Genomic DNA, 27,366 nt, shown 5'->3' on the forward strand with positions numbered 1-27,366 from the left:
CCGTATTAGTACAGTCTAGACAGGGTGTCAATGTTTTATAACAGAAACGAGGTATCCTGCGATTTTTAATATGATTTAGGGTATAGGTTTACACTGTAAAATGAAATTTAGCACCGAAAGTAAATTAGCCGTATCTTTTTACTACATTCCGTCTGGACTCTGGAATAGCGTCGTAAAAAAATTCGCTGGGTTAAGGTTTTTAGGAGAGAGGGGAGGGAAGGCAGGGAAGCTTAAAGGGCAAGCCGTGATCCGATGTCGTAAGGAGACTAAAACCATACTAAATACAGTGGAATTCCGATTTCTCGATCGGGAGTCTACTGTAAAGTATCAAACATCGATTTAGTTAAACACTTTTATACTTCCAGGACATCGAAAGGGCAATGGGCCAAAGGAGTTGAATCCCAGCGGGGAAATCACGAATTATAGAAAACAGGATGTGCAAATGGCCACCTATGCAGATGTTCTTGTGGCTCGTCACGCGTTCCTCCCCTGATTTTTACTCGAAGCAAGTTCCGGCCTGGGTATTCTCATTGTGACAGCAATCATGACAATCTCGAGCCCAGAGTCTGTCGGTCAGCGGTACGGGACGGACTCTGTGGAAATGGAATTGATCAGATCGTTTTCAGGTCGATTTCAGGTCAGAAACTTGGTCTTCCGGTTTTTAATGCGCATGCTCTTAGGTCTAAGCGGAAGTAAATTTCCCAGAACGGAAGTAAATCGAGAAAGTTAAACTATTTCTAACGCACTATCGACGGAACTGGTATTTATCGAAGTAACAAAAGTAACAATAATATTCTGCAAGAAAGAACAATAATGAGTTAACTACAGAGCTTCTGGCGCTTTGATTTTGATTTTTTGCGCATTCTGCTATATTTGTTTGATATGAAAGCCTTCCAGGCTTTCATATCATTCTGACTGAACATATTCGGATTAACGTAAATGCTCAAATTAGCGCCCAGCTTAAAATACGCGCCCCGCTTCGAATTAGCGCCCCTCCGTAAGGCTTAAAATATTGAGTAAGGTATGCTTTGCATATCAAGGTTATAAGGTTCAGTCATTAAAAGTGCGGTAATTTATTGTCTTCTACAATGGACATAATTTTTTTCTAGCACGCTTTGTAGGCCTTATGATAGAAAATAGTTTGACGTTAGTATTTTGAAGTTCATCGCACTAGCCAATTTGGAGCCGTTAAAATTCAACACATTATTAATATACATGATTATAGATGGCTTTAATTTCCACACGAATTCGTCAAATCTTAATACCCCATGAAAACAAGGGATACTCACAATAGAGAAGTACAAATGTACAAATTTCAGTTTTTTCAACGTTTTAGAATTCTATTATCAAGACATTGCAACTAAGGGCCATCCACCTGTCGTTAGGCCTTGGCGGATTGTGCTAGCATAATTGTTGGCATAATTGGAGCAAAAAAGCATTATTTTTCAAACGAACACTGCCACGGCATAATTAGCACTTTTTGGAGCACAAATTCATAAAATTTAGTAAATATGGTGTATTTTCTAAAGAAATAAATTAAATTTAGGTATTATGTTCTTGCAATGCGTGTTTTAGCTACGCTAATAGAAGTATTGACTTTGTTCTGAAAAACATCATAATTTGGTGTCGTTATTGCGCGCCTCTATGTACAGAATCTACAAAATATTTTGGAAAGAGATGTAGCAGCCCTCCTGAGCATTGGAAGTACAGTAGAATCCAGGTTACTCAAACTCTAAAAGGAAACGGAAAAGAGTTCGAGTTAGCTAGGTCTCGAGTTATCAGGTCGATTGAATATTCAACTTCCCATGTTAATAATTGATAGTTTACTGATTTTTCAGCACTTCAGTATACAGTACAGTGCAAAGTAAACTTATCTCTTCAGAAGAGTGGTAAATTACTGTCAAATTAAATCCGTGATCTGTTCCTTGCACTTATTAAAAAATCAAATTGCTGTAGTGTTACTTATAGTGTATGAATCCGATTAGAAGACAGGGAGTCGAGCTAAGGGGGATATTTCAATGGGCATTCGTGGCGAGTTGCAAGAACCAGAATTCGAGTAATCGAGTAATTTGAGAAAATTTCGATCAAGGGAAACGATATTTAGTTCGAGTTAGCGGGGAAGGGAACTCAAGTTATCCGAGTTCGAGTAAACCGAGTGAAAATGACTGAAAAGTGGGGCTAAATCCAAGGGAAATGGGGCTTCGTTCGAGTCATATAGCGGGGAATTCGAGTTATCCGAGTTCGAGTTACCGGGGTCGTACTGTAATGCCAATCCACCTTAAAAAGGAAATATATGGCGGCTGTACTAGTTTACCACAAAACCTTGTGAACCTGACATAGCAAATAGAGCACAAAAAAGCCCCGTTACTGCGAAATAAGTCCTTGTACTAACAGCATTGTTTATGCAGGGTATAAAGTTTTTAGAGCTTTTCTGTGTGTTTTTATGAGCGTTTTTAGCGTTTTCGCGCGTTGGAGTTATAGGTAAATGTACCAGTCGCCATCTTTTTTCGGTACGGTGGATTATAGAGCATCGTACCAGTTGCGAAGCTCTACCAGTTGGCAAGGCATCACACTATCGTAGAAGTCACGGGTTCGAATCCCGTAGAAACCCTAAATGTTTTCAAGCCTGTTTAATTTTCGAGTACAAATAAGAGAATTGCACTCCACTTAGTCCAATTACTATTGCTAAACATAGCTTCGGGAGAGCCTGGAGTCAAAAAATTTGCCATATATGAAATACTGTTCATCAAGGAAATCAGACCAACCCTTAATACGCAAGCGGACTCGATCCTTGCGAAACTTTTTAATTAGCTGACATTTAAATCAAATGACATTATTCGTTTTTTTTATTTTTTGACACTTAAACTGCTATATACTCTGAATATATTAGTGCAACGCAAAAAAAAAAAAAAAAAAAAAAAATAGGAACATCGCATTTAGTGTTTGAAAAAATCGGTGAAATGCTCATAATTTTGGAGACGGCCTTTCCGAATTGTCAGTCATAGTACGTTATTCAAACAGCGTTCAACTTTAACCTGGTCAGTGGTCAGCTTCAAAACATAAACACATGACCAAGAAGACACCTGATCCCGCGATAGGGTCATGTGATACTGGTCAGCACATACCTCGTTTTGACAGCCGTTAATTGACCATAACATAGATATCCAATACCAGATACAAACTGTCGTAGGGATACGAAGAGATGGTATTTACCTCTCCCCATCGGGTAGCCTTGTGACTCCCCCCTGAGTCTGTACGACGGTCGGTCGTACTCGATCTCGGCATTACTTTGGATAGTAAAAAGTCTTTTTTACTATCAATGGGTTTACCAATTTCGCTAAGCTATGGATGCTCCGCTCGCGCGCGCCAGCTCCGTAAGACCAGACGAACTGCCCGTACTATAGAGGTGTCCAGTTCATGTTATGGAGTTGTCCACAAGGGGGCGTTCCTATTTCGGTTAACTGATCTGTGTTTTGCATGCCTAAAGGCTCAGAAAGTAACGTGTGAAAACAAACCCGTAAAACACACCCGTATTTGTTAGAGTACCGCTTTATCGAAACTAACGAAACGATTACTTTTCTTACAGCTTGTAGAAATATTCACTTCGTTCACAACTTACCAAACAAGGCATTGCGAGGTCACGTGCTGAAAACTGCCCAAACAAAAGATTTTGACACCTGTCAATTAAAATGCTACTTGGAGGATGACTGCGTGTCAATCAACTTTGCAGCCAATGGAACATGTTATCTCAATGAAATCGTGCACACCCAGAAACCTGACGATTTAGTGGTGCACTTGCCAAACGGATTAAACGATTCCACCCAAATGTTTACTGGGAAATCGGAAAAAATGTTATCGTCGTCTATGACAGAATCTGATGAACATTTTAATAAGACAGCGTTGCATATATCAACGTGCACTTAAAAAGCTCTCAAAGAAAGGAAATATCTTGCTTATAAATAAATGGAATATTACTAAGCTTACCAATGCTGTCTACCCAGATCCCCATTCAGTCTTATCGTTCATGATTTATGCTTTTTACAGGGTCAACGTTTCTTCAATTTGGTGTATACCAAAAAATAATACAAATGAAAGCTTTGAACTTGAGATTTTTTTTCTACAGCTTCTTCTTTAAATGTTTGTGATATTATCCCATTGTTCTGTTTATAATTTTTATTTTTAGAATCCCTGTGCTAGTTCTCCGTGTCAGTATGCTGACACTGTATGCCGGGTTCACTGACCGTGGTTACAGATGCCTATGCCTTAAAGAAGGGTTCGTTAATGAGCGCTGCGAGAAAGGTAAAGGATCTTCATAGCAGCAAAAACAGCAAATTCTTGCTTAAAACACGTTTATATATCAGTGAACATTCAGAAGCCCTAGACTTGCCTTCAAGTCGAGCTTGCCGTGCAGAGCGCGAAGCGCGAGGTGCGAGGCGCGAGAGCTGTCGTTCGCACCGGGGTCTACTACCACCAAACGAGAAGCAAACGACTTTTAGAAAGTCTATCAGAAGCCCTTGCTGGAACTCGACGACTTGGTCCCTTTCCCAAAACAGACTTAACTTTTCTCTTGAAGATGTGTGATCCCGCTGAGTTCCAGGCCATTTTTCTGTGTGTTTCGGTCAAATCTTGTACTCGTACTACGATCAAAAGGTCGCTGTATGTCTTGTGCCAAAGGCGAAGCTAGATAATGGTCACTCATCGAGAAAAGGTGATGACTGATTACTTTGTTCAGGGTCGGCCAGGGGGTAAGTGGTATACCACTATACCTGATCATGAAACCGTGTACCCAGTATACCCAAAATGTCCCCTCAAAATCATGCAAAAACCAAAATTTGGAAAAACACAGTTTACTTTATACCCATTTATAAAATGGTCGAGTAATTGCGCGCGCTGTGATTGGTCAATTCGAACTCATTATAGTCCCATAAAGCACGCTGCATACGTCACGCGCGTGATTTATCGAGGGTTAGAGACTGTTGTGAGTGTTTTGTTGACAAATACACGCACGCGCTGGCCGCACAATGAACGAGAAATTTTCAATACTGCACTCGGCTACGCCTCGTGCAGTATTGAAAATTTTGAGTTCATTGTGAGGCCAGCAAGTGCGTGTATTTGTCAACAAAACACGAACGAACAGACTCTAACCCTTTTAATATACAATCTGAGTACACTGCATCGAACTGCAAGCGATCATCGACTTAACGAACTTCAAACAACAAACTTAATGTTTAAAAATAAGAAGTGTAGTAGTACATAATTACACGGGATTACATCAATAATATAAAAATCACAAATTAGCCGTACAGAAATAAAACTTAAAATGGTTCATAAAATCGTTCATCAGCTGTGGTCGTTCATAAATACAGTCAGCGAAAAGCTTGTTCAATGCAAGTCGATGGCTTTCACAATCAAGCAACTACAAGCAAGTCAATCGCACACAAAAATGTATTTATTGAGCTGCAGTTTACCTTTGAACATGAAAGCGCTTCAAGTTGTTATCCTCTTCGATTTTGTTTGGTATTGGATCGTTGATAATTTGAGGAATATACTTTTCTTCCACTTCTACAAGCTTTAAAGCTGAAGACACCTTCAATAATGCACGATTTTCGTGCATTATTGTCAATACTGCACTGTCTGAGTTTGCTGACGACAGGTAAAGCAAAATCACGTGATCTATTTTAACCAATTGCGCGCGTGGATTTTGGACAGTGAACGAAGATTGTATATTAAATAATGCACGCTGCTTACGTCACGAGTTTTAGCGCGCGCATTCTCTTTCACATTTCATAAAAGAAATAAAAGACTTTCTCCTCGTGCATTATTGAGTTATATAAGCACTTGGGAATTTTTAAGAACACGAGAGGAGTGCATAGAGAAGCACGAGGCGCAGCCGAGTGCTTCTCGCACTTCTCGCGTGCTTATATAACTCAACAATGCACTCGAGTGCGTTTTTTATTTCTTTAAAAAGGCCCAATTTGAGCGTAAAAATACTGTATACCCAATTTAAAATCTCCCTGTATACCGCTTATACCAAAGAGACCGAAAATCCCTGGCCGACCAAGTTTGTTATATGTTGGAAAGTTACAAGATTTTAGCTGTGTAATTTTATGTTTGCAGTTATTATCCCTGTTTTTATTAAGTCGTTTGCTAAGCCAGATGATCTGAATAGCATTCCATTTGGACATTTAGTTACTGAAGTCAACGGAACAGACTACTGCAAAAAGGCAAGTATCTTTCAAATTGGCAATTCATGATTGCAACTTCGAGGGAGGGGTAAATGGGGACAATTGATTTAATCGTGAGGAAAGAGTGGTCACCTTTTGTGTGTTCACTTAATTCAAACACGGTTAAATATTAATAAAAAAGAAGCTAGGAGTCGTTGGCGAAAACGTCTCATACAACTCGTAATCGATTAGTCAAAATTATACATCATGATGCCCGTCTTTGGTGTTCTATCGCAGCTCTACCGATAATGTTTAGGAAAACATTCTATATATCTTATATCTTATTTATACATGTATAAATAAGATTATTTATACATGTACATTTTGTTTTTGTTTTTTACATTATTTTGTACTCTTATAGTTGATGTGATGTCTTAAACGATGTTATCAACTTAATAAATGTAGATGTAGAATACAAACTTTGCAAGATTTACAAATGAACAAATTGTGGTCATAAAGACCACAAAATTTGTTGTCATGGTAACGTCATATGGGGTCAAAGATACCCTATTTTTGACCTTTTGAGGCTAATAACTCAAAAGCTATTCTGTGGAAGTTCTTGTTTTTTAATATATTTTTATCTAATGATATAAAAGGAACATTTTAAACATTTTTTTTTAAATCTATAGGCAGGACTCGGAGCTACGTTATTTTTTCATACATTTAAGGCGGCTCTGAACCCCACGTACAGAATTCTTTTAAAAATTGTCAGATTATTTGTTTTGTCCATTAGACAAAAATATATGAAAAACAAAAACTTTCATCGTCTAGTTTTTAAGATTTTAACCTCAAAAGGTCAAATATAAGGTATCTTTGACCACTTTGGTCGTTGCTATGGCAACGACTTTTGACGTCAGGGTGACTTAAATTTGTTCATTGGTAAAACCTTTACATAGTGGTACTAAAAGTGTAACATCAAAATTATTGGTGTAGCTGTAATGAAATGCCAAAGAAACCATTACGAACCACCTTAAAAGAAGAAGGTTTCATAAAAATGTCATTTAGGAATTTGTTTTTGAGGACAAAATCCCAAACAAAACAGTGCTTACTCCCGGATTGTTCTGTTCTTTGTCGCTATAGTCAGGGGTCTCTCTCTTTTTTCTCTCTCTTTTTTTAAGTTAAAAGATCGATTTCTTTACCCACCCCACCCAATCAGCTCCATAAATTCACGTCAAAGCTGTTACTTTGGTAACAGAAATTAAGGCTAAAAACATCTTTTTGTCTGAATTCTAACAGAGAAGAGGCCACAACATCGTGACGGTTTATCCCAATGGTTCAATACACGCAAGCGAGGGCTTTGACACGTACGGAAGTTTGCAGGCTGTTGCCGACATGAAAGGATTTATTGAGAATCTACCGGATAATTTGATTGTACTTATCGCGGTGTATTATTCAACGAAATTGTAACATAAACAGACAAGGGGCGGAAAGTGCTCTGTACAGCCTCGGAGCTGTACCGCCTGTGGCACCCCTGGTTCGTGAATCATGGCTGCTTGTTGGTTACAAAGGCCCAGAAAAACCGGCGTGGATTCAACAGCGACATGGTGCGCGCAACACGGGTCCATCGATTTTAGAGACCGAGGTTGTTTTGTAATCCAGTGAACCAATCAAAACTCAATGCAAATATACGTAGCTAACGCGAAGCGCAAGAAAACGTGGGCGAGCGAGTCATGATTGGTTTTGGCTTTGCTTCTAATTGGTCGAAAAATGGTGCGAGTATTTTAAACCAAACACTAAGCGTCAACCTCGTTCCCAGGGCTTTTCCCTTGGTAGTTTGGAACGAGCGGGAAAATTACCAAGGGAAAAGCCCTGGGAACGAGGTTGACTAAGCGTAGTAATGCAAAACCAAAGCAAACGCGAAATACTTTTGACCCTCAAGTGAAAATCATTCCTATGTAGTGTTTGTTTTCATAGACTTTGTTACTTCGAAATAAGCGGCCTTTTTCTATAGCTACGTTCGGAGGGTCGCAACTTCGGGTAGCTAAAACGTGTATCAAAAAAATAAAAATGTTTTTAGTAAGAAGAGGGGGGTGGTGGTTATATTGACTGATGCCTACAGAACCTATTTTTATTTTTTACATTTTTCTGCTGCCACATCCGTCAGTGACAATGACAAGTTATTTAAATTAAAACGAATGTTGACTAAATGGAAAGTGTCATTACATAATTTTAGGAAATCGATAAAGTGGCTAAAGAGTGTGGTTTATTAAAGATTCCTCCGCAACCAATTTTCAACTCAGTCGCGGAAAACCTAATCTTAATCAAAACTTTAATTATCTGTTTAATAAAACATGGTTTGAAATTGTCTTCCGCTTAATTAAGCGTTGCTTACTACTTAAGCTGGCCTGGGTTTGCTAACTATTGGCTTGTTCCCAAACCTACACTTTACTTAACTTTTTTTTTTGCGTTCGTAAATCAGTATCGAAACGAGGCTGCCACATATCATCATAGCTTGTTTGTACTAACAGTAGTCAGGGTGCTTCACAAAACAAATAGATCAGAAGGTCACACTGTATAGCTTTTGTTGCTCAGGATCTGCAATCCCACGCAAAAGAGAAGAGTTCAAATAGAGATCTGAACGAGTTACGGCAAAACTCTGGCAATGAAGGTTACGTCTCATTTCGCCTCCATTACTCTTTGGATAATTCTCTGGGACGGCTTAAACGACCGAGAAGGAGTGAAAGGCAGGTTTGCATGGTTTATTGTTTTGAACCGATAGAAACATCTTAAAATTATACATGTCAACGTAAAGTTCGTGACTTACCAACTGAAAAATGTGGAATATTATTTTATTCTAGACTGCAGACACTGTTCATAAAGTTTGGTCATATTAAAAAAAAAAACACGCGTTGCAATTGTAGACCTCATGACAGGAAATAGTTTGACATACGTATTTTGAAATTCGTCGCACTGCGGGCCATTACAAAAAAAATCCAATACATTCCACGGTTGGCTTTAACTGAAGTTCTACACGAATTTGCCAAATTTTTATACCTCAAGAAATCAATGGATTCTCGCAAAGAATGAAGTATAAGTCTAAATTTAAAGCCATTTTTTTAACGTGTTAGAGTTCTATCACCAAGACATTGCAACTAAGGACCATCCACCTGCCGTCGTGTGGCTCCTCTCCGCAAGTTTAATAAGTTCGCTGCCGGAAGATGAATTAATTTTGGTACTGAATGTATCATGCAGACTGTATGTTGGGCATATTACATTTCTAGACGAAAGGAATGTAAATAACATCATATACGAACTGCGGATGGAGTTCAAAGTAAAGAAATGTTAAGCGGGACATTTGCAATTAAATCAGTCTAGTTGTCCTTCATATTGTTTAGAACTTGTACGACAGAAAGCCTGTTTAAGTGTTATCCCCGCGGGTTGTCTGCAAGATATTTATTTGTAATTGCACCTGCTACGAGATTTTTATAGTTTGAAGCTTGGTTGTAACCACTGCGAACGGCTTTTGACAACGGAGCTTGGAAAACTTGAAGGTTGTAGTTGTCCACCAGATTTGAGAAGTTCAGCTGTAAATTTTCAGCCGTGAGTTTTGGTCTTGTGATGACCTCACTTCAACTGTACAAGTTCAAAAATTAAAGTTAGTTTCAACGTTTTAGAGTTCTATCACCAAGACATTGCAACTAAGGACCATTCACCTGCCGTGTGGCTTCTCTCAAACAAGTTTAATAAGTTCGAATGGTTACTGCGGGTAGATGAATTAATTTTCGTATTGTATGTATCATGCAGACTATATGTTGGGCATATTTCATTTCTAGAAGAAATTTTTATGAATAAAATCATGTACGAACTGCGGATGGAGTGTAAAGTTAAGAAATGTTTAGCGGTTTTTTTGCAATAAAATCCGTCTAGTCAGTGTCTACTTGTCCTTCATATTGTTTTGAAATACGACAGAAAGCCTGTTTAAGTGTTATTCCCATGGGTTGTCTGCAAGATATATACTTCTTCCCTCTCGTTTTTTTTTTTGTTTTGTTAATTTTCTTTTTTTTTTTTTTAAAAAAAAAAAAAACCCCCCTTTGGTTTTGACCCAGGATTTTTGCAGTGTTGTTAAAATGGAATTTTCAAAAGGCCAGCTTCTTTCCGTTCTTTTTGGGTGTTGAAAAAATTTGTTGAAGAATTCTCACCGAAGATTCCATGTAAATGGAAAGCGCCCCAGAACACCGCTTTATTTAGCCTGCGTCGCAGACGTAGTCAAACTTACGAAACAATTACTTTTCTTACAGCTTGTAGAAATCTTCACTTCGTTCACAACTTACCAAACAAGGCATTGCAAGGTCACGTGCTGAAAACTGTCAAAACAAAAGATTTTGACACCTGTCAATTAAAATGCTACTGGCATGACGACTGCGTGTCAATCAACTTTGCAGCCAATGGGACATGTGATCTCAATAATATCGACCACACCCAGAAACCCGACGATTTAGTGGAATCGACAGACACCATCCATTTTTCCATCGAAGTAAGTGCACTTGCCAAATGAAATGAACTTCGAAGACGTTGATTAAATTGAAATAAATAATAAATAATAAATTGAACAAATTCAAGTTTTGAACATGAAGGCACTTTTCTACCGTTTCTACCATATATGTTTGTGATATAATTTCATTGTTCTGTTTATTTTTAGAATCCTTGTGCCAGTTCTCCGTGTCAGTATAATGACACGATATGCCAGGCCGGATTCACTGACCGTGGGTACAGATGCCTATGCCTTAAAGAAGGATTCGTTAATGAGCGCTGCGAGAAAGGTAAATCATCTTCACAGAAGTAAAAACAACAAATTCTTGTCAGATGTGACAATCTCATTTACAACACTGACTCGTCCCTAGTCGTCTGTTGAGTCCGTCTTGGGTGGACTGCTGAACACGGAGGGAATCATGGGAAGGAAGAAGAACATCCTTCGCGTCTTGCAATTTTCGCATAAGAGACGCCTGGGGACGAGTCAATTTAAAACACGTGTATGTATAAGAGAACATTCAGAAAACCCTTGCCACATCAGATAAGAATACTTTCTTGTGTTCGAGAACCTTAAATCCGTACGAGTGCGTCTTTTACATATAGCGTTGGACCAAGAAAGTGTGCTCTAACGTACACTAAATTACATTGCGCGGCTCTGCTAGCTACTTATAGCAATGGTTTGTATGTATACGGAAGCCATTTCGGTTTAGTAAAAGTAAAAGTCAAACCTTTATTTATACACGATGATAATTAAAGCATAAAGCTTGTGGGGTCGTATAAAAATAAAAAATACACGTTTAAATAGACGTAGTAAAAGATCATAAAATGTATTTAAGATATGTACAACTTAAAAAGCAGTGGTGAGAATAAGTTAAATATAAAACTATAAATTAAAGCTTAAACAATTTCTATTCGAGTTTTCTAAAATTGAAAGATTCAAAAGTGTCTGTTTTTGCTTAGTGTTTTTAAAACGTCTTAACATTGCTCGTGTTGGAATAAAAGAGTAGAACAGTGTTCCATAAGGTTGTGCCTCTGTACGCAATAGAATTCCGCATGTTGGTTCTAAAGGACGGTACGTTGAGTTGGTTATCGGCGCGCAGAGGATAGTTGGTCCGACGACCCTCGGCAAGACGCGATAGGCAGGGCGGTGACACGTTGGATCTTATTTTATAGTTATGTAAAAGGGTGTTCCATTTAGATTCCGAAAGAGCAGTTTCATTGGGCATGTCTTTTGGTTAGCAGTAAATGACACTTGCCACACTGCAATGTAGTCTTTATTGTGATAAGAACGATTCCTGACAGTTACAACCTTCCCAAACCACGTGCACGAGGGAATAGGTTATGGATGGTAGAATTACTTAACGTTTAGCTGATGTAGAGCGACCGACACTTGGATAAACTCAGTTATCATAATCAAAACAAATAGGCTGACTTACTTTTGATCATTTGTTGGGTCCCCGGAGAAAAGAAACTTGGCGACTTCGACACTTTCCCAAACAGGCTTAACTTTTCTCTCGAACATTTTGCAATCCGTAAGTGTTTCGCCCAAATCTCGTATTTGTACTAGAATCTAAACGTCGCTATATGTCCTGCTTAGTGCCTACGGAGAAGTTAGACAATGGTCACTCATGGGAAAAAGGGTGATGACTGCTGGTTTCTTTGTATTAGTGTACATGTATACACACTCAGTGATCTTGGTGTTTCAAGCAATGTGATTGTTTCGCTATCTCAGACTAATTAACAATTATTCTTTATAAATTACCTTTATTTAAACACGGTGAGGATTAACGCTATAAGCTTGTGGGGCCGTGTATTCCCGATACTTCCCGATCGAGTTGGAATTTGGAAGTGTTGGTTTTTGTGGAGGGAGGAAAACCGGAGAACCCGGAGAAAAACCCTCGGAGCAAGGACGAAAACCAACAACATGACACCGGGCAGGAATCAAACCGGCCGGGTCACATTGGTGGGAGGCGAGCGCTCTCTGTGCCATCCCTGCTCCACTATGGTGTGTGATTTTATGTTTGTTTATGTTTGCAGTTATTATCCCCGTTTATATAAAGTCGTTTCCTAAGCCAGATAATATGGCTATCACTCCATATGGACATTCAGTTATTGAAGTCAACGGTATAGACTACTGCAAAAAGGCAAGTACATGTTATTTGATAATCTGTGTCTTATTACAGATTTGAGGGGGTAGGTAAGCCGAACGTCTAACTCTTTTGCAAAATGTTCAGATATGTGTCATCTTTCTCTTATTACAGTTTGTTACGGCGAACAACCATCATATGCGACATTTGAACGATAAAAACGCTAATCAGGTGCTAAACAGCCAAAATGAACGACCGGGTGCTTAAAAGAAAATTGGGCACAGTCAGTAATTTCAATAGGGATTCGAAATCTGCATGTATGTCCCCACCTCGAAATTGGCGAAATTACACATTGGCACTGAGATGAAAAAGTCGTGCAAAATAAAATATAAATCTGTCAAACAGATTTCGAGTATGATCAGGGATCTCAGTCCTCTCTTTCTGAAGTGAACAGATGGTCACAATTCACGTCAAAGCTGCTATACCTTGGTAACTCAGATGGTAACGTCAGAAATAATCCTTTTTAACTGAATTCTTATTACAGAGCAGAGGTCACAACATCGTGACAGTTTATCCCAATGGTTCAATTCACGCAAGCGTGGGCTTCGACACGATGTATTTACAGGGTGTTGCTGACATGAAAGAATTTATCGATAGTCTACCGGATAATTTGATTGTACTTATTGCAGTACATGATTCTACGCTTCCTAACACCATACAGCAAACAGTAGGGGCGGAAAGTTCCCTGGATAGCCTTGGAGCTGTACCGCCAGTGGCACCCTCAATGCGTGAATCATGGCTGCTTGTTGGTTACAAAGGCCCGCAAAAACCGGCGTGGATTCAACAGCGACATGGTGCGCGGAACACGGGACCACTGATATTAAGGACCGAGGTTGTTTTGTAAGTTACGTCACAGGACCAAGTTACTCCTCGATAAGAGTCCACTTTGAAACTTTTCTAGTTATCAGTAAAGATGTCTGTTGTTACTTTACTGTGCTGTTATTCATTTAAGACTTTTTTGTCATTTAGAGCAGTTTTCAATTGAGTGTAGTAACAAAAAAATTAAAGTAATCACTCTGGCCAATCACAAAAGACACAGGTATTCCAAAAAAACCAATCAAAACTCAAAGCAAATACATGTAGCCGACGCGAAGCGTGGAGAAAAGTGCGAGTCACGATCGGTTTTGGTTTTTGTTCAAGAAAGTGGCGGGAGTATTTTAAAGCAATCACTAAGCGAAGTAATTTGTTTTCTCAAAAGTTCCGGCATGTGCTTTGGCTAATAATAAGTTTCATCATAATCTCCAGCTGTAAATAAAAACAGTTTCATCTGTTGATATCTTAAAAAGAATTTACTAAGTTCACATTGTACACGGTGAATAAGGTCAAAACCTACTGACAAAAAATCTGTAAATATAAAGACCCACACAGTTGACAAACTGGTCCAAGAAAATGGAATGGAAGTCTATCCATGAACAAAGCATTCAACTCAGTCCCTCAAAAAACCCATGGTTAAGAAACCAATTTAAGTTAAGGGAATTTCAATTTAACCTGTTCCACCGCATTGCGGTCACTAATAAGAAGCGTCATTGCTTTGGTGTGGAGAAAAAGATGCCATTGACCATTCATTCAAAGGTTGCCACTTTGTAAGCTCCTTTGAAACTGAGGTTATCGTATAGTTTAACGGAACAAATAATTCACAGCTCAGGCCATCAAGGGAAGAGAAACCATTTTGGGCTCACCTAGTGTTCACACAATGCAGAGTTAAGGCCTGGCTAAACTAGGAAACATTGTTGCGGAATCATTGTTACGGAGGCAAATGTTTCCCAGGTTAGCCACGAGGGAAACATATGTTGCAGATACAAATTTTGTTTCATGGAATAAAAAAATTGTTTCTGCCTCAAGTTAAAAACATTTTGCTTTCCGGACACAAATTTCGCTTCCGTTTCCCGGAACAATGTTTCCTAGTTTAGCCAGGCCTTTAGTTACGATGCTATTCATAAAATACTACATTTATAGCTGCAAAATACATGACAAACCAATAGATGGTTTTCACTGTCACCCCGTGACAGTTTAGCCAGGCCTTTAGTTACGATGCTATTCATAAAATACTACATTTATAGCTGCAAAATACATAACAAACCAATAGATGGTTTTCACTGTCACCCCGTGACAGTTTAGCCAGGCCTTTAGTTACGATGCTATTCATAAAATACTACATTTATAGCTGCAAAATACATGACAAACCAATAGATGGTTTTCACTGTCACCCCGTGAAAAAATAAATCCTCAAGTATTGAGCCAAAAAAATCAAGAATATTACAGGTTGTAGAAAACTACTATATAAACTGCTTGGCCAAGTCTCAGGTCTGTACGTTGTTCCGTACTCGAGTTATCCGTCAAAATTTTTCACGCAAATTTAATTCTGCTACAACAAGCGGTCAGATCACCCTCATGTACAAGTAAACATTCACATAAACACTTCTCGCAGAACCTCAACTGTCCAGATTGTTAAAAAATTGCAGGATGCGGCATTTTTAAAGAAAACGTGACAGCCTTCTGGCGGCCAACTTTGATCTCGTGTGGCGTGAATCTCTGAAATTCAAAATGCACTATCTTAAGGACGGCGAATGCTATCGAGCCTAAAACCTTTAACAAGATATTTATTAACGACGTCTCTAATAGCCAGTGAATGATAAAAACTCTTGGTCTTGCGTTTCTGGTTTTTAGAATTTTGATGACGTCACGTGAAAACCAAAAATTATCCTTAGGGATTCTGTTAACAAAACCTTACTCAATTAAAAATAGAAAACAGAAAGAAACTAAGTACGAAAAAGACCGAAATTTGCTGTATTCGGCACATGCCGTAAATACAACAAATTTACATCATTCTTTTCCCTCAACCAAACCAAAGATATCATTAGAATAGACCATTTTACAGTTGTCTGCTCAGTGACCTGGCCATTGACTGAAAGTGAGGCTGAAGGTGACCTTGTTTTGATAGAGACCTCACTACTTTTGTTGTGTTAATCACGTTGATGCTAACTAGTTTACATTTACATAATAAAGCAAAGAGGTTTGTATCAATGCAAGGTCACCTCCAGCCTCGCTACCATTCAAAGGCCTGGTCATGGTAGACAACTGTAAAATGGACTATTCAAATGTTTTAAGAAAGCGATGTATATGTAGATAAGTACTGATGAAAACAAACTAAAAAAAATATTAGCGCCACTGTAATACGTTACACGTATAATGCAATGTGATATGTAAGTCATCTTTTAACATAACCTTGTAAATCAAGTGATGCAAGGAACGATATAGAAGAAAAAATAAGTAAATCCATTGTAAATAGTGTTTGTAATCGTATAGTAGTTAGTGTTAGTAAATATTTTAAGTAGGCAAGGTAATCGCATCCCACTGTAAGTATTTTTTGTGTGTTTATTGCAATAAAATTGGAAAGGGGAAAGCGATAGCGTATACTTATCCCTTTTCGTATACTTATCCCTTTTCACCTAGACTTTTTCCAAGTCGATCGTTTTAAGAGTCCTTTTATTCCCTCTAAGAGAGTAATGCTTTGGTTTACGCGAGGACTGACGAGCGGGCTAGGCTGGTTGAAGCGTGAGTGAAAATAATAATAAATAAATAATAACTTTATTTAACGAGGGTAAAAACACTTTACAGTTAAAAACTGAGAAACTAGTGGCCCTCATTATATTATACATAAAAAAAAATGATAATTGAAATGACTAAAATGAACGACATTCGTTACGTTGCGAAACTTGCGTGCTTGTGCTTTCATAAAACGCTTTGTCACTGGTACATGTTGCTGCGATATGACCCTCGGTACCCACCGATGGAGGAATTTTAAAGATTTCATTCTTGATCGATCCTATATCGCGACGTTGTTTGTTTTCATCGCATCAAACGTTCCGTTCTTAACACACTTTACAACCCAAAAAAGATGACGAGCACCCCCCCCCCCCGCCCGCTTTCACGTGGAATTCCCCACAACCAGGGATCTGCGGAGACTTGGCTCTGTGTCTGTGGCGAGCCACCAAAGAACCGCCCCCCCCAGAACTTCGGGAAGAGAGAGACCCTGGGAACGAGGCTGGTTGATTATCTCTTCTGTTGTAGTCATCAATAGAGCAGTTTTCAATTGAGTGTCGTAAAACCAAAACCAAAGTAATCACTCTAGCCAATCACATAGAGCACAGACAATCAAGTGAACCAATCAAAACTCGAAGCAAATACATGTAGCCGGTGTGAAGCGCAGGAAAACGTGCGCGAGCGAGTCACAATTGGTTTTGGCTTTACATCTGATTGGCTGAGAAAATGACGCGAGTGTTTTAAACCAATCACTAAGCGTACTAATGCAAAACCAATGCAAACGCGAATTACTTTCGACACTCAAGTGAAAACTACTCTATCAATCAAACATGATTTAGAATTGTGGTGTGCATAAAGTTTGCTTCTTTAGACGGCATATTGTTGATTATTTGCCAAACCTGTCATCACGTCCTAAGGCTGATTACCAGCGCCCTTCTTTCTTTTTTTAATAGTAAACTCCCTCTATAACGGACACCTTCGCGTCCATCATTTGGTGTTCGTAATTGAGAAAGTCCGTAGTAGCGAAATTTTTTTTCATTAATTCTTATATTCGCCGGGACTTCAAATCCTGTCCGTAATAACGTGGTGTCCGCAAGGCGGAGTTGACTGTACTTCGCAAATAGCGAAAAGAACTGACAAAACAAATATTAAAAATTCATGACTATTTTTTGCAAATATTTAACAATTATCTGCTAAATTTATATCTGTTATTAATATATCTGTTATATACGGATGACGGATAACAAGTACTTTCTGACCATATATGGGCATCGTGGCTATTTGTTAAATAATAATGCATATAATTATTTGTTCCTGTTTGTAAATTGAAATCTCAAATAGAGATCTGCACTCAACTGACGGCAGACAGAAGCAATTCTGACAATGAAGACAACGTCCATTTTATTCGCCATAATTCTCTGCATGTTAATTTGGGACTACTTAAACGACCGCAGAAGAGTAAAAGGTAAGTTTGCAGTAAAAAAAGGCTTAAAAATGAAAGTTGTTAATTACGGTAGGCCTGTACATGAAGCGTGCTCAATTTTGAGCGTTTTTTCCCATCATATTTCCCATCATATTTCCAGCAATAGGCATTGCAATTAAGGGCCTTTACACCTGCCGTCTGCCTTCTCGACAGGTTAACAAGTTCGCTTACATCGTATGAGGATAATATTAAATTTGATGCTGCATCACGGGAGACTGCAGTAAACAGGACAGATCTCATAATGTCCACAACTGAAAAATATGCATGGACAATCATACATAACCTATGGACCGCATAGTATTGAGAATCCTCGTCGTGGTTGCGATTAACCCCTCCTCCTGCCCGTGGAGTGGAGTTATAAGGCCGTGCAAAGACTGTCAAAGGCTCCAGTGCGTTAACGCGGCATATTTTATCAATAGGGCTTGCCTTTGCTACTGCCCTGTTTGTTTGTCAAGGCTGTTTGGACATAAAGTTCGACTTGTGCAATTATGACTTTCGTTTTCTTTATTTCTTAGAAAAACGACAGAAAGCCTGTCAGGTTAGTCTCTCAGGGCAGAGTACATCTGCAAGCTCGTAGATTTTGTACCTGCTGTTTTTGGTTTTTAGCCAGGCAAGTTTATAAGGGATTAAAAAAAGTCGTCACTAACTTTAGAAACCTGTTAGTTACTGCTGCAACCTTCCTCAGTTAAATTATACTAACGGCTTCCCTGGTGTTATACGAAAGTAAATGAAAAGAAAAATACAATAAATGTGATAATGAACGTTCTAAGAAAAGTGTCTTTAAATCTTCACGAGAGCAGTAACAATAGCGTACTAAAGAACAGTTAATGATCGATAATTATGTTCTAGCTTAGAAATTCTTAATTGAAGCGCGGGATTCTGTCCGACTGCTAGATGAAGGCTGAATCACTGAATTAACACATATCATATATATAAACATATAAACCTCAAGAATTTTTTAAGGTCTTCTAAGAGTATTTCAACCATTAGTACGCTATTGGTATCGTTCTCATAAAAAATTTAAGAACCCTTTCATTAGAACGTTCATTACTTACTACTGTTTTTTAATTTTCTTTCATATAACACCAGTAACACCATCGGGGGTAATAAATATTTTTTTAACTGAAGTTTGCAGCAGTAACTGAAAAACATAGCTTTTTACGGCAGTTTTCACTTTTTTTATCCATTCCCCATTAATTTTAATTATGGGGGCATTCCATTGGGAAAATCCCTTTGCTCACTCGACTAATCAAAGAGAAATGAAAGTCTTCTTGGAATCCGTTCGCGTGTTTTGGCTGTTAAAAGGAACATCGATCTAAAACAAAATTTCATCTGAAATTTGTGCATTATAACTGATGAAGTTTGAAGAGGAGTGTCAGCGGCCTTCCGAATTCGTTCGACTAAAATGACATGTGCATGTGATATCGCCATTAAGCAGAACTTAAGACAAGAAAATCCTTGTTAATTTTTAATTTGAAAATTGAGATCTTTAATGAACTGAAGTGGTCTTCCTATTAAACTTTCCTACCTGTGTGGATATATTATCAAGTGAAGGGTTATTATTACGGTTGAAGGGCTTTTCGCATTTGTTCGTTTTTGTCATTCAAAGACTTTTTCGTAAATACTTGTACAAATACGCGATAGGTGCAATGAATAAAATATATTTAATTTCACCTTGCATGCTTCATAAAATCGTGCTCTTGTTGCGCTGCTTGTGTTTGCTGTATGTTTCTGATTACTCACTTTCTTTTCGATAAAGCTTTGGGTAGCATTATATCTTTTCAGATGCCCGATTTTCTGGCTGCACTGTTCCGCTATTTGTGCGTCAGCTAACAAGAATGCATTAGCCCAGCATTTTTACAGGAAATTTGAGCAGCATTTTTGTGCAGCGAGTTGCATGGTCAGGATTGTCATGATACAAAACTTGAGAGCTCTGAAGCTTATAGGAAAAAATGTACTGTGTGTTCAGTGTTACATTTTCGGCTTTAAAAACGAAGACCGGACTTTTGGGAGCTGGTGTTGTCGCTTTCTCTGGACTTTTTCTGCTAGTTAAGAATTGAAAATTGGTCGTAGATGTTTGTGTTATCATATATTTTTAGTTTGTGGATGTTTTTTTGGTTTAACTACGGTTTTCTGAGTTGTAAAAATAGCTGGTGTTACGTTCGTCTTCCTGGTACCATCTGTACTTTGCTCCTGAGAATCGTTCCCTTTGCCTTAAAGTGCATTATTTTTTGTAAGCGCAATTTGGATACGTATAGCTCATTTAAATCATGATTATTTTTCGGATTGCCTTCCAGTTTTTGTTGAAGTTCATTAATTTTGTTTTGAAAAGATGAAAATGTGATATCAGCTAAAATAATTGATTTTATTAAATTCTCAACCTCGGATATTGCATTTCTAGCTTTCTGATTGGTTCACTGAATCCCGGCTATCAGCTCGTATACCTATGTTTGACCTTATATGGGAAATGAGTGCGTCAAGTGTCGCTCAGCGTAAAATTTTTCTATGGGAAGCGACAGTTCCATCAGAAAAAATGGTTGAAAACAGCAAATTTGGCGAGCTTTATGAACAAGAAATAATCAGCGGTGCCTACAAAAACCACAGAAATGCCATAGTAAAATTAACTACCCAAAACAAAAGGATTGATGCGAAAAGTTTAATTAACAGTACTTGTAAACGCACAACAAGAGCGAGTGAATAAAGTAGAAAAGCAGCAAATAATTTACGAAAGAACGGCAAACTGACACAGTTTCATTCATTGTACGTCATAAAAATAGGTTCAGCACTTCTGTAAAGTTTGTTACCTTTCAATCTTGGTCTTGTCCTTTTATACTTTAATAAACCTGTTCCACTTTGAGCTCAATTTCGCTACAAATAATATAGCAGTCTTGATGACAGCCGTGGAGCCGTAAATTACAAGTACAATGTAAACACTTGCTTCGTTCTACTTGCAGAAGACGTGTAGTTTCCAGAAAAGCTTTTGCTTCGGATCATCCCGTAAATCTTAACTGTTGTCACAATTTTCAGGATACATAGACGACCTTAGAGGAGATTTTTCAATGAAAATCTTGGGAAGAAAACTCTCTCGCTCGCTTTCCTTGCGTGTTTCATTCAACTCAAGAAGTGAACGCCGCGCCACAAATTTTCCCGCCTCCACATACTATCACTTCGTTTACATCAAACTGAAATGTCCAGTCGATTTAAACTTAAAGAAGAATTTAATAAAACAATTATTCTATTCGCCCTTGTTGGATACGAGTCGTTATAGCCAACTCGGCGCTTCGCGCCTCGTTGGCTATTTACCACCTCGTATCCAACGCGGGCTCATAGAATAATTCTTAAATACTCTTCTTGTAGCTTGCAGAAATATCAACTTCGTCATTAACTTAGAAAACAAAGCATTGCAAGGTCATGTGCTGACAACTGTCCAAACAAAAGATTTTGACACCTGTCAATTAAAATGCTACTGGCGGACGACTGCGTGTCAATCAACTTTGGCCAGGTGATCTCAATAACATCGACCACACCCAGAAACCCGAAGATTTAGTGAAATCGACGAACACAATATATTCCTCCATTAAAGTAAGTGCAACTTGCCAAATTTTTTTTTCAGATTTTTCATTTTTTACTGAGGGCTATCTATGTTGGGCGGCTGACGGTTGACCAAATGTTGACGATCCTCAAATGGAAGTTTCTTCCATGAGTTAAAGTTAACATTACCATTTGAGTTATCTTATTAATATTTGCCTTTGTGCTTTGGAGGTTATTTTGGTCTTTCAGTAAAGAAATCAAGTGAAATATTTAAAAAACGTACTTCAAGACGTCTAATAATTATTTTTATCAGTGTGTTTATTCAAACATACATACACATACATACATATTTACATACATACATACATACATACATACATACATACATACATACATACATACATACATACATACATACATACATACATACATACATACATACATACATACATACATACATACATACATACATACATACATACATACATACATACATACATACATACATACATACATACATACATACATACATACATACATACATACATACATACATACATACATACATACATACATACATACATACATACATAACTTTATTTATTCTCGGGTTGACGAGTCCTGTTGGGCCACTAGCAAATACAAAAATTGCTAATTTGCCGAGAAACTAAAATAAATAAAACTATTTACAAGATAAACAAAGTAAGAATATGAGGGAAAAAAAGAAAACCTATCCAATAAACTTAGCTTACAAGTTTTACTTAAAACTTTAGTCCGCGGACGCCTTTACAGAAGAGTGGTAGAGAAGTTAAAATTCTAAATTTTTCAGAGATGTTGTTCCATGTAAGGGCTGCTGAGTATTTAACAGATTTTAAGCCGAAACGAGTCGAATTAGGTTTAGGCACATACAATTTGTTAACCCCTCTCAAGTTTTTGATGTAATGTCTTAACTTAAAGAGATCTCGTAAGTATTCAGGAGGAAATTGTTTATAGCCTTAAACGCAATGTCATTGATAAAATATTAATATTTTTTCACCGGAAAAAAGTTTCAGATGGAACAACCATAAAGTGAGTATATTTGGGAGCATATAAACTATTTGAAAAGTCCAAAATGAGCAGCTGAAATTATGAGATTTAAAAGACCTTGAAACCGTTTTGACGGTTAATAATAATAACTGCTTTTTTGTTTTTGACACACGTCATTGCATTATCATTTTTTTGACGGTTGACGGTTTATTTTTTGGGCATTTGACGACTGATTGTTACCCCATTGCGAAACTCTTCTTTTGTTGTTGTTGTTGTTCGTAGAATCCTTGCGCCAGTTCTCCGTGTCAGCATCCTGATACTGTATGCCAGGCCGGGTTCACTGACCGCGGGTACAGATGTATATGCGTTAAAGAAGGACAGACTGGTGAACGCTGTGAAAAAGGTACTTTATCACCTGATATTCCACAGTTTTTGTTGCATCACGTGACGAGTTTTGACCAATTACGCGCGCGAAAAATATTTGATGAATTTTAAGAGCTCATTCGCCACAAATACGGTAGGTGTACGGGTAGCGGAACAGCTGGGGAGCACAAATATTGCAATGATTTGGGTGTTTTTAATTTAGCAAAAAAATATTCCATGAGTGCGCGTTGGATATGAGATAGTTATATCCAACTAAAGGCCGTGCGAGAAAGGTACATCAAGTCTCACTAACTTCACACTACTAACAACACCAAAACAGCAACCCTATACATTTTGGAGGTTAACCCTCATAATAATAAAATAGTTAAAATTTTGGCGGGTATCCTTCTCATAGAAATTCAAGAGAGCTCATCAGTCTAATAAAGAAAACTAAAAATAGTAATAACGAGACCTAGTTTAAAATGTTCGAGTTGTAGCCAGGCACCCTAGTTACGTTGTTTAAAGTTATAATTTCAAAGGTTTTAACCGTGTGGTTTAATGTTTTCAGTTGTTGTCCCTATTTATGTTCAATCATTTGGTGTTATGGACAAACCAGATGGTAGTATTGACTATGGAAATTCAATTATTGAAGTCAACGGGAAAGACTACTGCAAAAAGGTAAGTCCCCTTGATTAATCTAAGTGTCCATATGGCATGTATAATCCGATTGCCCCGAGCAACCTCTTTAGACCAATAATCTCAGAGTTACCTGAAAGTTCACGCTGTAACTTTTCATGCCCATACTAGTTTATTGAGTTCTTAAGATGGCTAGCTACGGTTACTAACACTTTCCAACCACTCTCTATCAGTTGATGCTACAATCATGGTGTCAAACAAATACCCAATATAAATGATTGGGGAACACGTTGTTATTATGATATTATTTTTATGACACAATAGGTTACCATAGCAATAGTAAAACCTTCTAAATACATCCTTTATATTAGCTATAACTGCTGATAACTCAAAAACGAGTTCGGTGACCCCTATTTTTTCTTATTAAATTTTGATCAGCAAGACAGGGTGCAATTTTTGGCAAAGTAAAAACAAAATCTGTACACGGGGTTCAGAACCACCTTTAAAGTTGCTATAGCAACTTGTAATAACAATAAAATAATCACAACTTGTTCACCATTGGGCATTGGGCATCTGTTTGATACCATAATTGTTACGTTGATCCGCCAAAGTTGAGGCGCCGAAAACGGCAGGAAACTATTTTGAGCCACCTTAATAGGGGACTGGTCTCACTTTGGAAAGTTTGTTTTGTTTCGCTAGTGCGATTTGGTGTGATAAAACCTGTTGGAATTCATTTTTTTTTTTAAAAAAATAGGAATTTATTTGACCTTGGAAGAATGTGTTAGCTTCGGACCAGACCTTTTATGTGCTAAACTAAACAATTAATTTAAACTACGGAAAATTATAGCAAACATGTTTTTAAAAAAGGTCGTGGTAAAAATATATTAAAGAAATGGAGCTTCCGGCTGTCGGGCTACAGCCTTCGCTGGATAAAAATGGAATAAAATTGAATCGAATAAATACAGAGTAAGGTGAGACTGAAACAAAGGAACAATAATAAAAGTTAAAAACTGTGCGTTGATTTTTATAATAGCAAAAAAAAAAGGTTTAGAAAACTCGTGCACTCACTTTGCTGTGGGAGTTCGTTGACGAAAACATCGAATTAGAAAAAGGCAAGTTGCGTTTGGATAACAACAACAACAAACAACAAAACCTTTATTTATACACGATGGGATGAAAAAGATATATAGTTGTGGGGGCGTGTATAAATAAAAAAAAAAAAATAATATAAAAAAAAAAAAAATATAAAAAAAAAAAAAAACCAAAAAAAAAATTTAAAAAAAAAAAAAATAAAAAAAATAAAAAAAAAAAAAAAAAAAAAAGAAAAAGAAAGGAAAAAAAAGAAAAAAAGGGGGAAAAAAAAAAAGGTTTGGATGGGAAGGCCGGTTTCAGTGGGAGCTTTAAAGCAAGTTGGAAGAGCAAAAAGAAGTGGAACCAACAGCATTTTCTTTGGAAGTCGTTGGAGTGATTCCCGGGGGGGGGGGGGGAGGGTGAGGGCGAGGAAATACCTAGTACCTTTCAAGGTTGTAGGTATATAAAAGATAAAAGGGTTAGTCTGAAATTGGCCTAGCTGCACATTCACAGCGAAATACAACCTTATTGCTAACCCGGGGTGGCCTCCCCCATAAGCCTTGTGGTTTCTTGGAGCGAAATACAAACTTATTGCTAACCCGAGGTGGCCCCCCCATAAGCCTTGTGGTTTCTTGGAGGTCCCCGCCCTATCTTTTTAAGTTATTTCAATTTGTATGTTTAATTCTGAAGTGGAAAATAAATGATGATGATGATGATGATCACCGGGGGGGGGGGGAGCCTCCCAGTTAAAACATTTTTAAGTAACCCCGAGGGTTGTCGCCAGGGGAAAATTAGTCGCCTCTGTTTGCACCTTTTTTCAACAAACTTTTCTATTGCTACCTTGAGGATCCGAAGATCTTAATGTTAGAATAGCACCCAGAAAAAATAGGTCTTTGCTCCCAGATTGTCCTGTTACAGGCGCCTGGTGACCTCGCCCTTTTAACCATTTCAATCGCTCCATCAAACTGAGATAAAGCCGTTGTTATGGTAAGAAAATAATTAAGGCTAAAATATCTTAATGAATTCTTACAGAGCAGAGGTCACAACATCGTGACAGTTTATGCCAATGGTTCAATTCACGCAAGTGAAGGCTTTGACACGTACGAAAGTTCGCAGGCTGTCGCTGAAATGAAAGGATTTATTGATAGTCTACCGGATAATTTGATTGTACTTATCGCAGTGCACGATTCCACGTCCTCGAGGATAGCAAAGGCGGAAAGTGCTCTGTACAGCCTTGGAGCTGTACCACCCGTGGTGCCTCTGTTCCGTGAATCATGGCTGCTTGTTGGTTACAAAGGCCCGAAAAAACCGGCGTGGATTCAACAGCGACATGGTGCGCGGAACATGGGTCCCGTCCACATTCGGATCGAGGTTGTCTTGTGAGTTTCATCTCCGGACTCATAAATTCATAGCAAGCTGAAGTTTTTCCTCGTTTAGCGTCCAGTCTATTCAAGTTTCACTGAACGCCACCTAGCTGTTGTCGTTTTTTCATCTTTAATTATGCAAAGTGTAAATGACAACGGCTTTAGTAGAATTGATCCTCCACATAATTTTATAAGTTTATTAAGTTCAAACTGAACTGGGAACGGATGTTGTAGCATCCCGAACGCGCTAACTTTGAAGGAGTTTCATAGGTTTTCACAATTATAACCAATGCAGCAGTATAGTTGCTTTAAAATAGGGGGGATAAGTTCCTATACTAATTAATTTTAAAGGAATTAGGAAAATAAATTTCATTAGCTTCAAATGTAAATAATAATATGGACCTAATAAGCACCATTTGTTTTCGAGTATACAAATGAAGTATTAACTGAAGAAAGTGTGTAAGCTTAATTGCCTTTCCAAAAAAACTGGTTCCTGTCAGAAAAAAGATCTGGGTACGAGATAACCTGTCACTACGACGGTGTTGCTAGGTAACCTTACCCAGGACTATGTATCCTCATGGCAACAAGTTAAAGGGGCCATGTCACGAAATTTTAGGCAATTTCAGCACTGACAAACTGGTCATAGAAGTAACTGAAATATCAAAATAACGGTTTATAACTGTAGAAGAACTCAAAAGAAACACAGAAAGGCCAAAAAGGGACATGGATGGGCAAAATTCGAGAAGATTAAAACGGATTTTGTTCGGATAAACTTGAAAAACGTCGGCCCGACTTTTTGAAAGTTTATCTCAATTGGTATGAAAGTGTCATTTACAATGCTCGAAAATCTTCCGTGTTTGGTATGTGGCCGTGATCTTATTAATAAAAGACTTTTGCTCTGCCATTTTAACGTTTAGAGCTCTTAATTAACGAAATGAATAAAATTACCTAAAATACCGTGACCTATATGCTAGCTTCTTTAAAGCGACAACTACTGAGGATGCCGGGCTGGCTTCTTGTTAATACCTCTCTGGATTCTTCTACGAGAATTTGATATTTCAGTACATTGTGTGGAAATTTGTGAACCAACTTTTATGTTAAAGTATGTTAATTTTAACTAAACATTTTAAACGTTTGACGTCTGAAAATACGAGTTGAATTTAATAATTATAATAATACTAGTGAGGTTTTTTGAGTGCATTAATTTTAGAGCCTCAATGCGCTTACAAACACTGTTTACAACTATGACTGTAACCGTCATAATTAAATAAAACCGTCTGTAAGTCATTAATTTGTCATTAATTAACAACCTATAAAATAATTAAATAAAACCTATATAATAATTCTGATGTACCATTTCAACATTCTTTTTACTGAATGGTGAAAAAATAAACCCACACGAAGGAAGTGGTCGATAAGTTTTCTGAGGCCCGTTTCTCGAAAGCCCCGGAAACCTTTCAGGCCCGCAAAACCAATTTTTAGCTAACTGTATCAAAAGAGAAGTGTAT

General features: G+C 37.8%; 3 protein-coding genes across 3 annotated transcripts; all 3 read left to right on the forward strand.

Moving 5' to 3' along the window:
- The first annotated feature begins 3,067 nt into the window (after positions 1 to 3,067).
- On the forward strand, positions 3,068 to 26,098 carry LOC144642182 (uncharacterized). Its single transcript, XM_078501167.1, has 6 exons — positions 3,068 to 3,113; positions 3,587 to 3,742; positions 21,370 to 21,449; positions 22,707 to 22,827; positions 23,356 to 23,465; positions 25,527 to 26,098. Exons 1-6 carry the CDS (start codon positions 3,068 to 3,070, stop codon positions 25,875 to 25,877), a joined length of 864 nt encoding a protein of 287 aa, XP_078357293.1. The 3' UTR covers positions 25,878 to 26,098.
- Positions 4,212 to 8,513, forward strand: LOC144638151 (uncharacterized). The gene is given in 4 exon segments (XM_078497353.1): positions 4,212 to 4,299; positions 6,118 to 6,224; positions 7,461 to 7,642; positions 7,644 to 8,513. Coding segments are annotated over 4 exon segments (552 nt in total). The 3' UTR covers positions 7,819 to 8,513.
- On the forward strand, positions 8,721 to 14,847 carry LOC144643343 (uncharacterized). Its single transcript, XM_078502558.1, has 5 exons — positions 8,721 to 8,908; positions 10,463 to 10,698; positions 10,864 to 10,984; positions 12,732 to 12,838; positions 13,326 to 14,847. Exons 1-5 carry the CDS (start codon positions 8,827 to 8,829, stop codon positions 13,683 to 13,685), a joined length of 906 nt encoding a protein of 301 aa, XP_078358684.1. The 5' UTR covers positions 8,721 to 8,826; the 3' UTR covers positions 13,686 to 14,847.
- Positions 26,099 to 27,366: the final 1,268 nt, after the last annotated feature.

The sequence above is a fragment of the Oculina patagonica genome, chromosome 2, assembly GCF_052425735.1.
Source record: "Oculina patagonica isolate OP01 chromosome 2, crgOcupat, whole genome shotgun sequence".
Taxonomy (NCBI): domain Eukaryota; kingdom Metazoa; phylum Cnidaria; class Anthozoa; order Scleractinia; family Oculinidae; genus Oculina; species Oculina patagonica.

What these genes read in the sequence shown, in the direction of transcription:
- LOC144642182 (XM_078501167.1), top strand. Translation starts at nt 3,068, where the DNA reads ATGACCAAGAAGACACCTGATCCCGCGATAGGGTCATGTGATACTG. An exon ending in CTTTGCAGCCAATGGAACAT is followed by an intron (nt 3,743 to 21,369) that starts GTTATCTCAATG and finishes AACTTTGGCCAG; the next exon opens with GTGATCTCAATAACATCGAC. An exon ending in CAATATATTCCTCCATTAAA is followed by an intron (nt 21,450 to 22,706) that starts GTAAGTGCAACT and finishes TGTTGTTCGTAG; the next exon opens with AATCCTTGCGCCAGTTCTCC.
- LOC144643343 (XM_078502558.1), top strand. Translation starts at nt 8,827, where the DNA reads ATGAAGGTTACGTCTCATTTCGCCTCCATTACTCTTTGGATAATTCTC. An exon ending in CGACCGAGAAGGAGTGAAAG is followed by an intron (nt 8,909 to 10,462) that starts GCAGGTTTGCAT and finishes CTTTTCTTACAG; the next exon opens with CTTGTAGAAATCTTCACTTC. An exon ending in CCATCCATTTTTCCATCGAA is followed by an intron (nt 10,699 to 10,863) that starts GTAAGTGCACTT and finishes GTTTATTTTTAG; the next exon opens with AATCCTTGTGCCAGTTCTCC.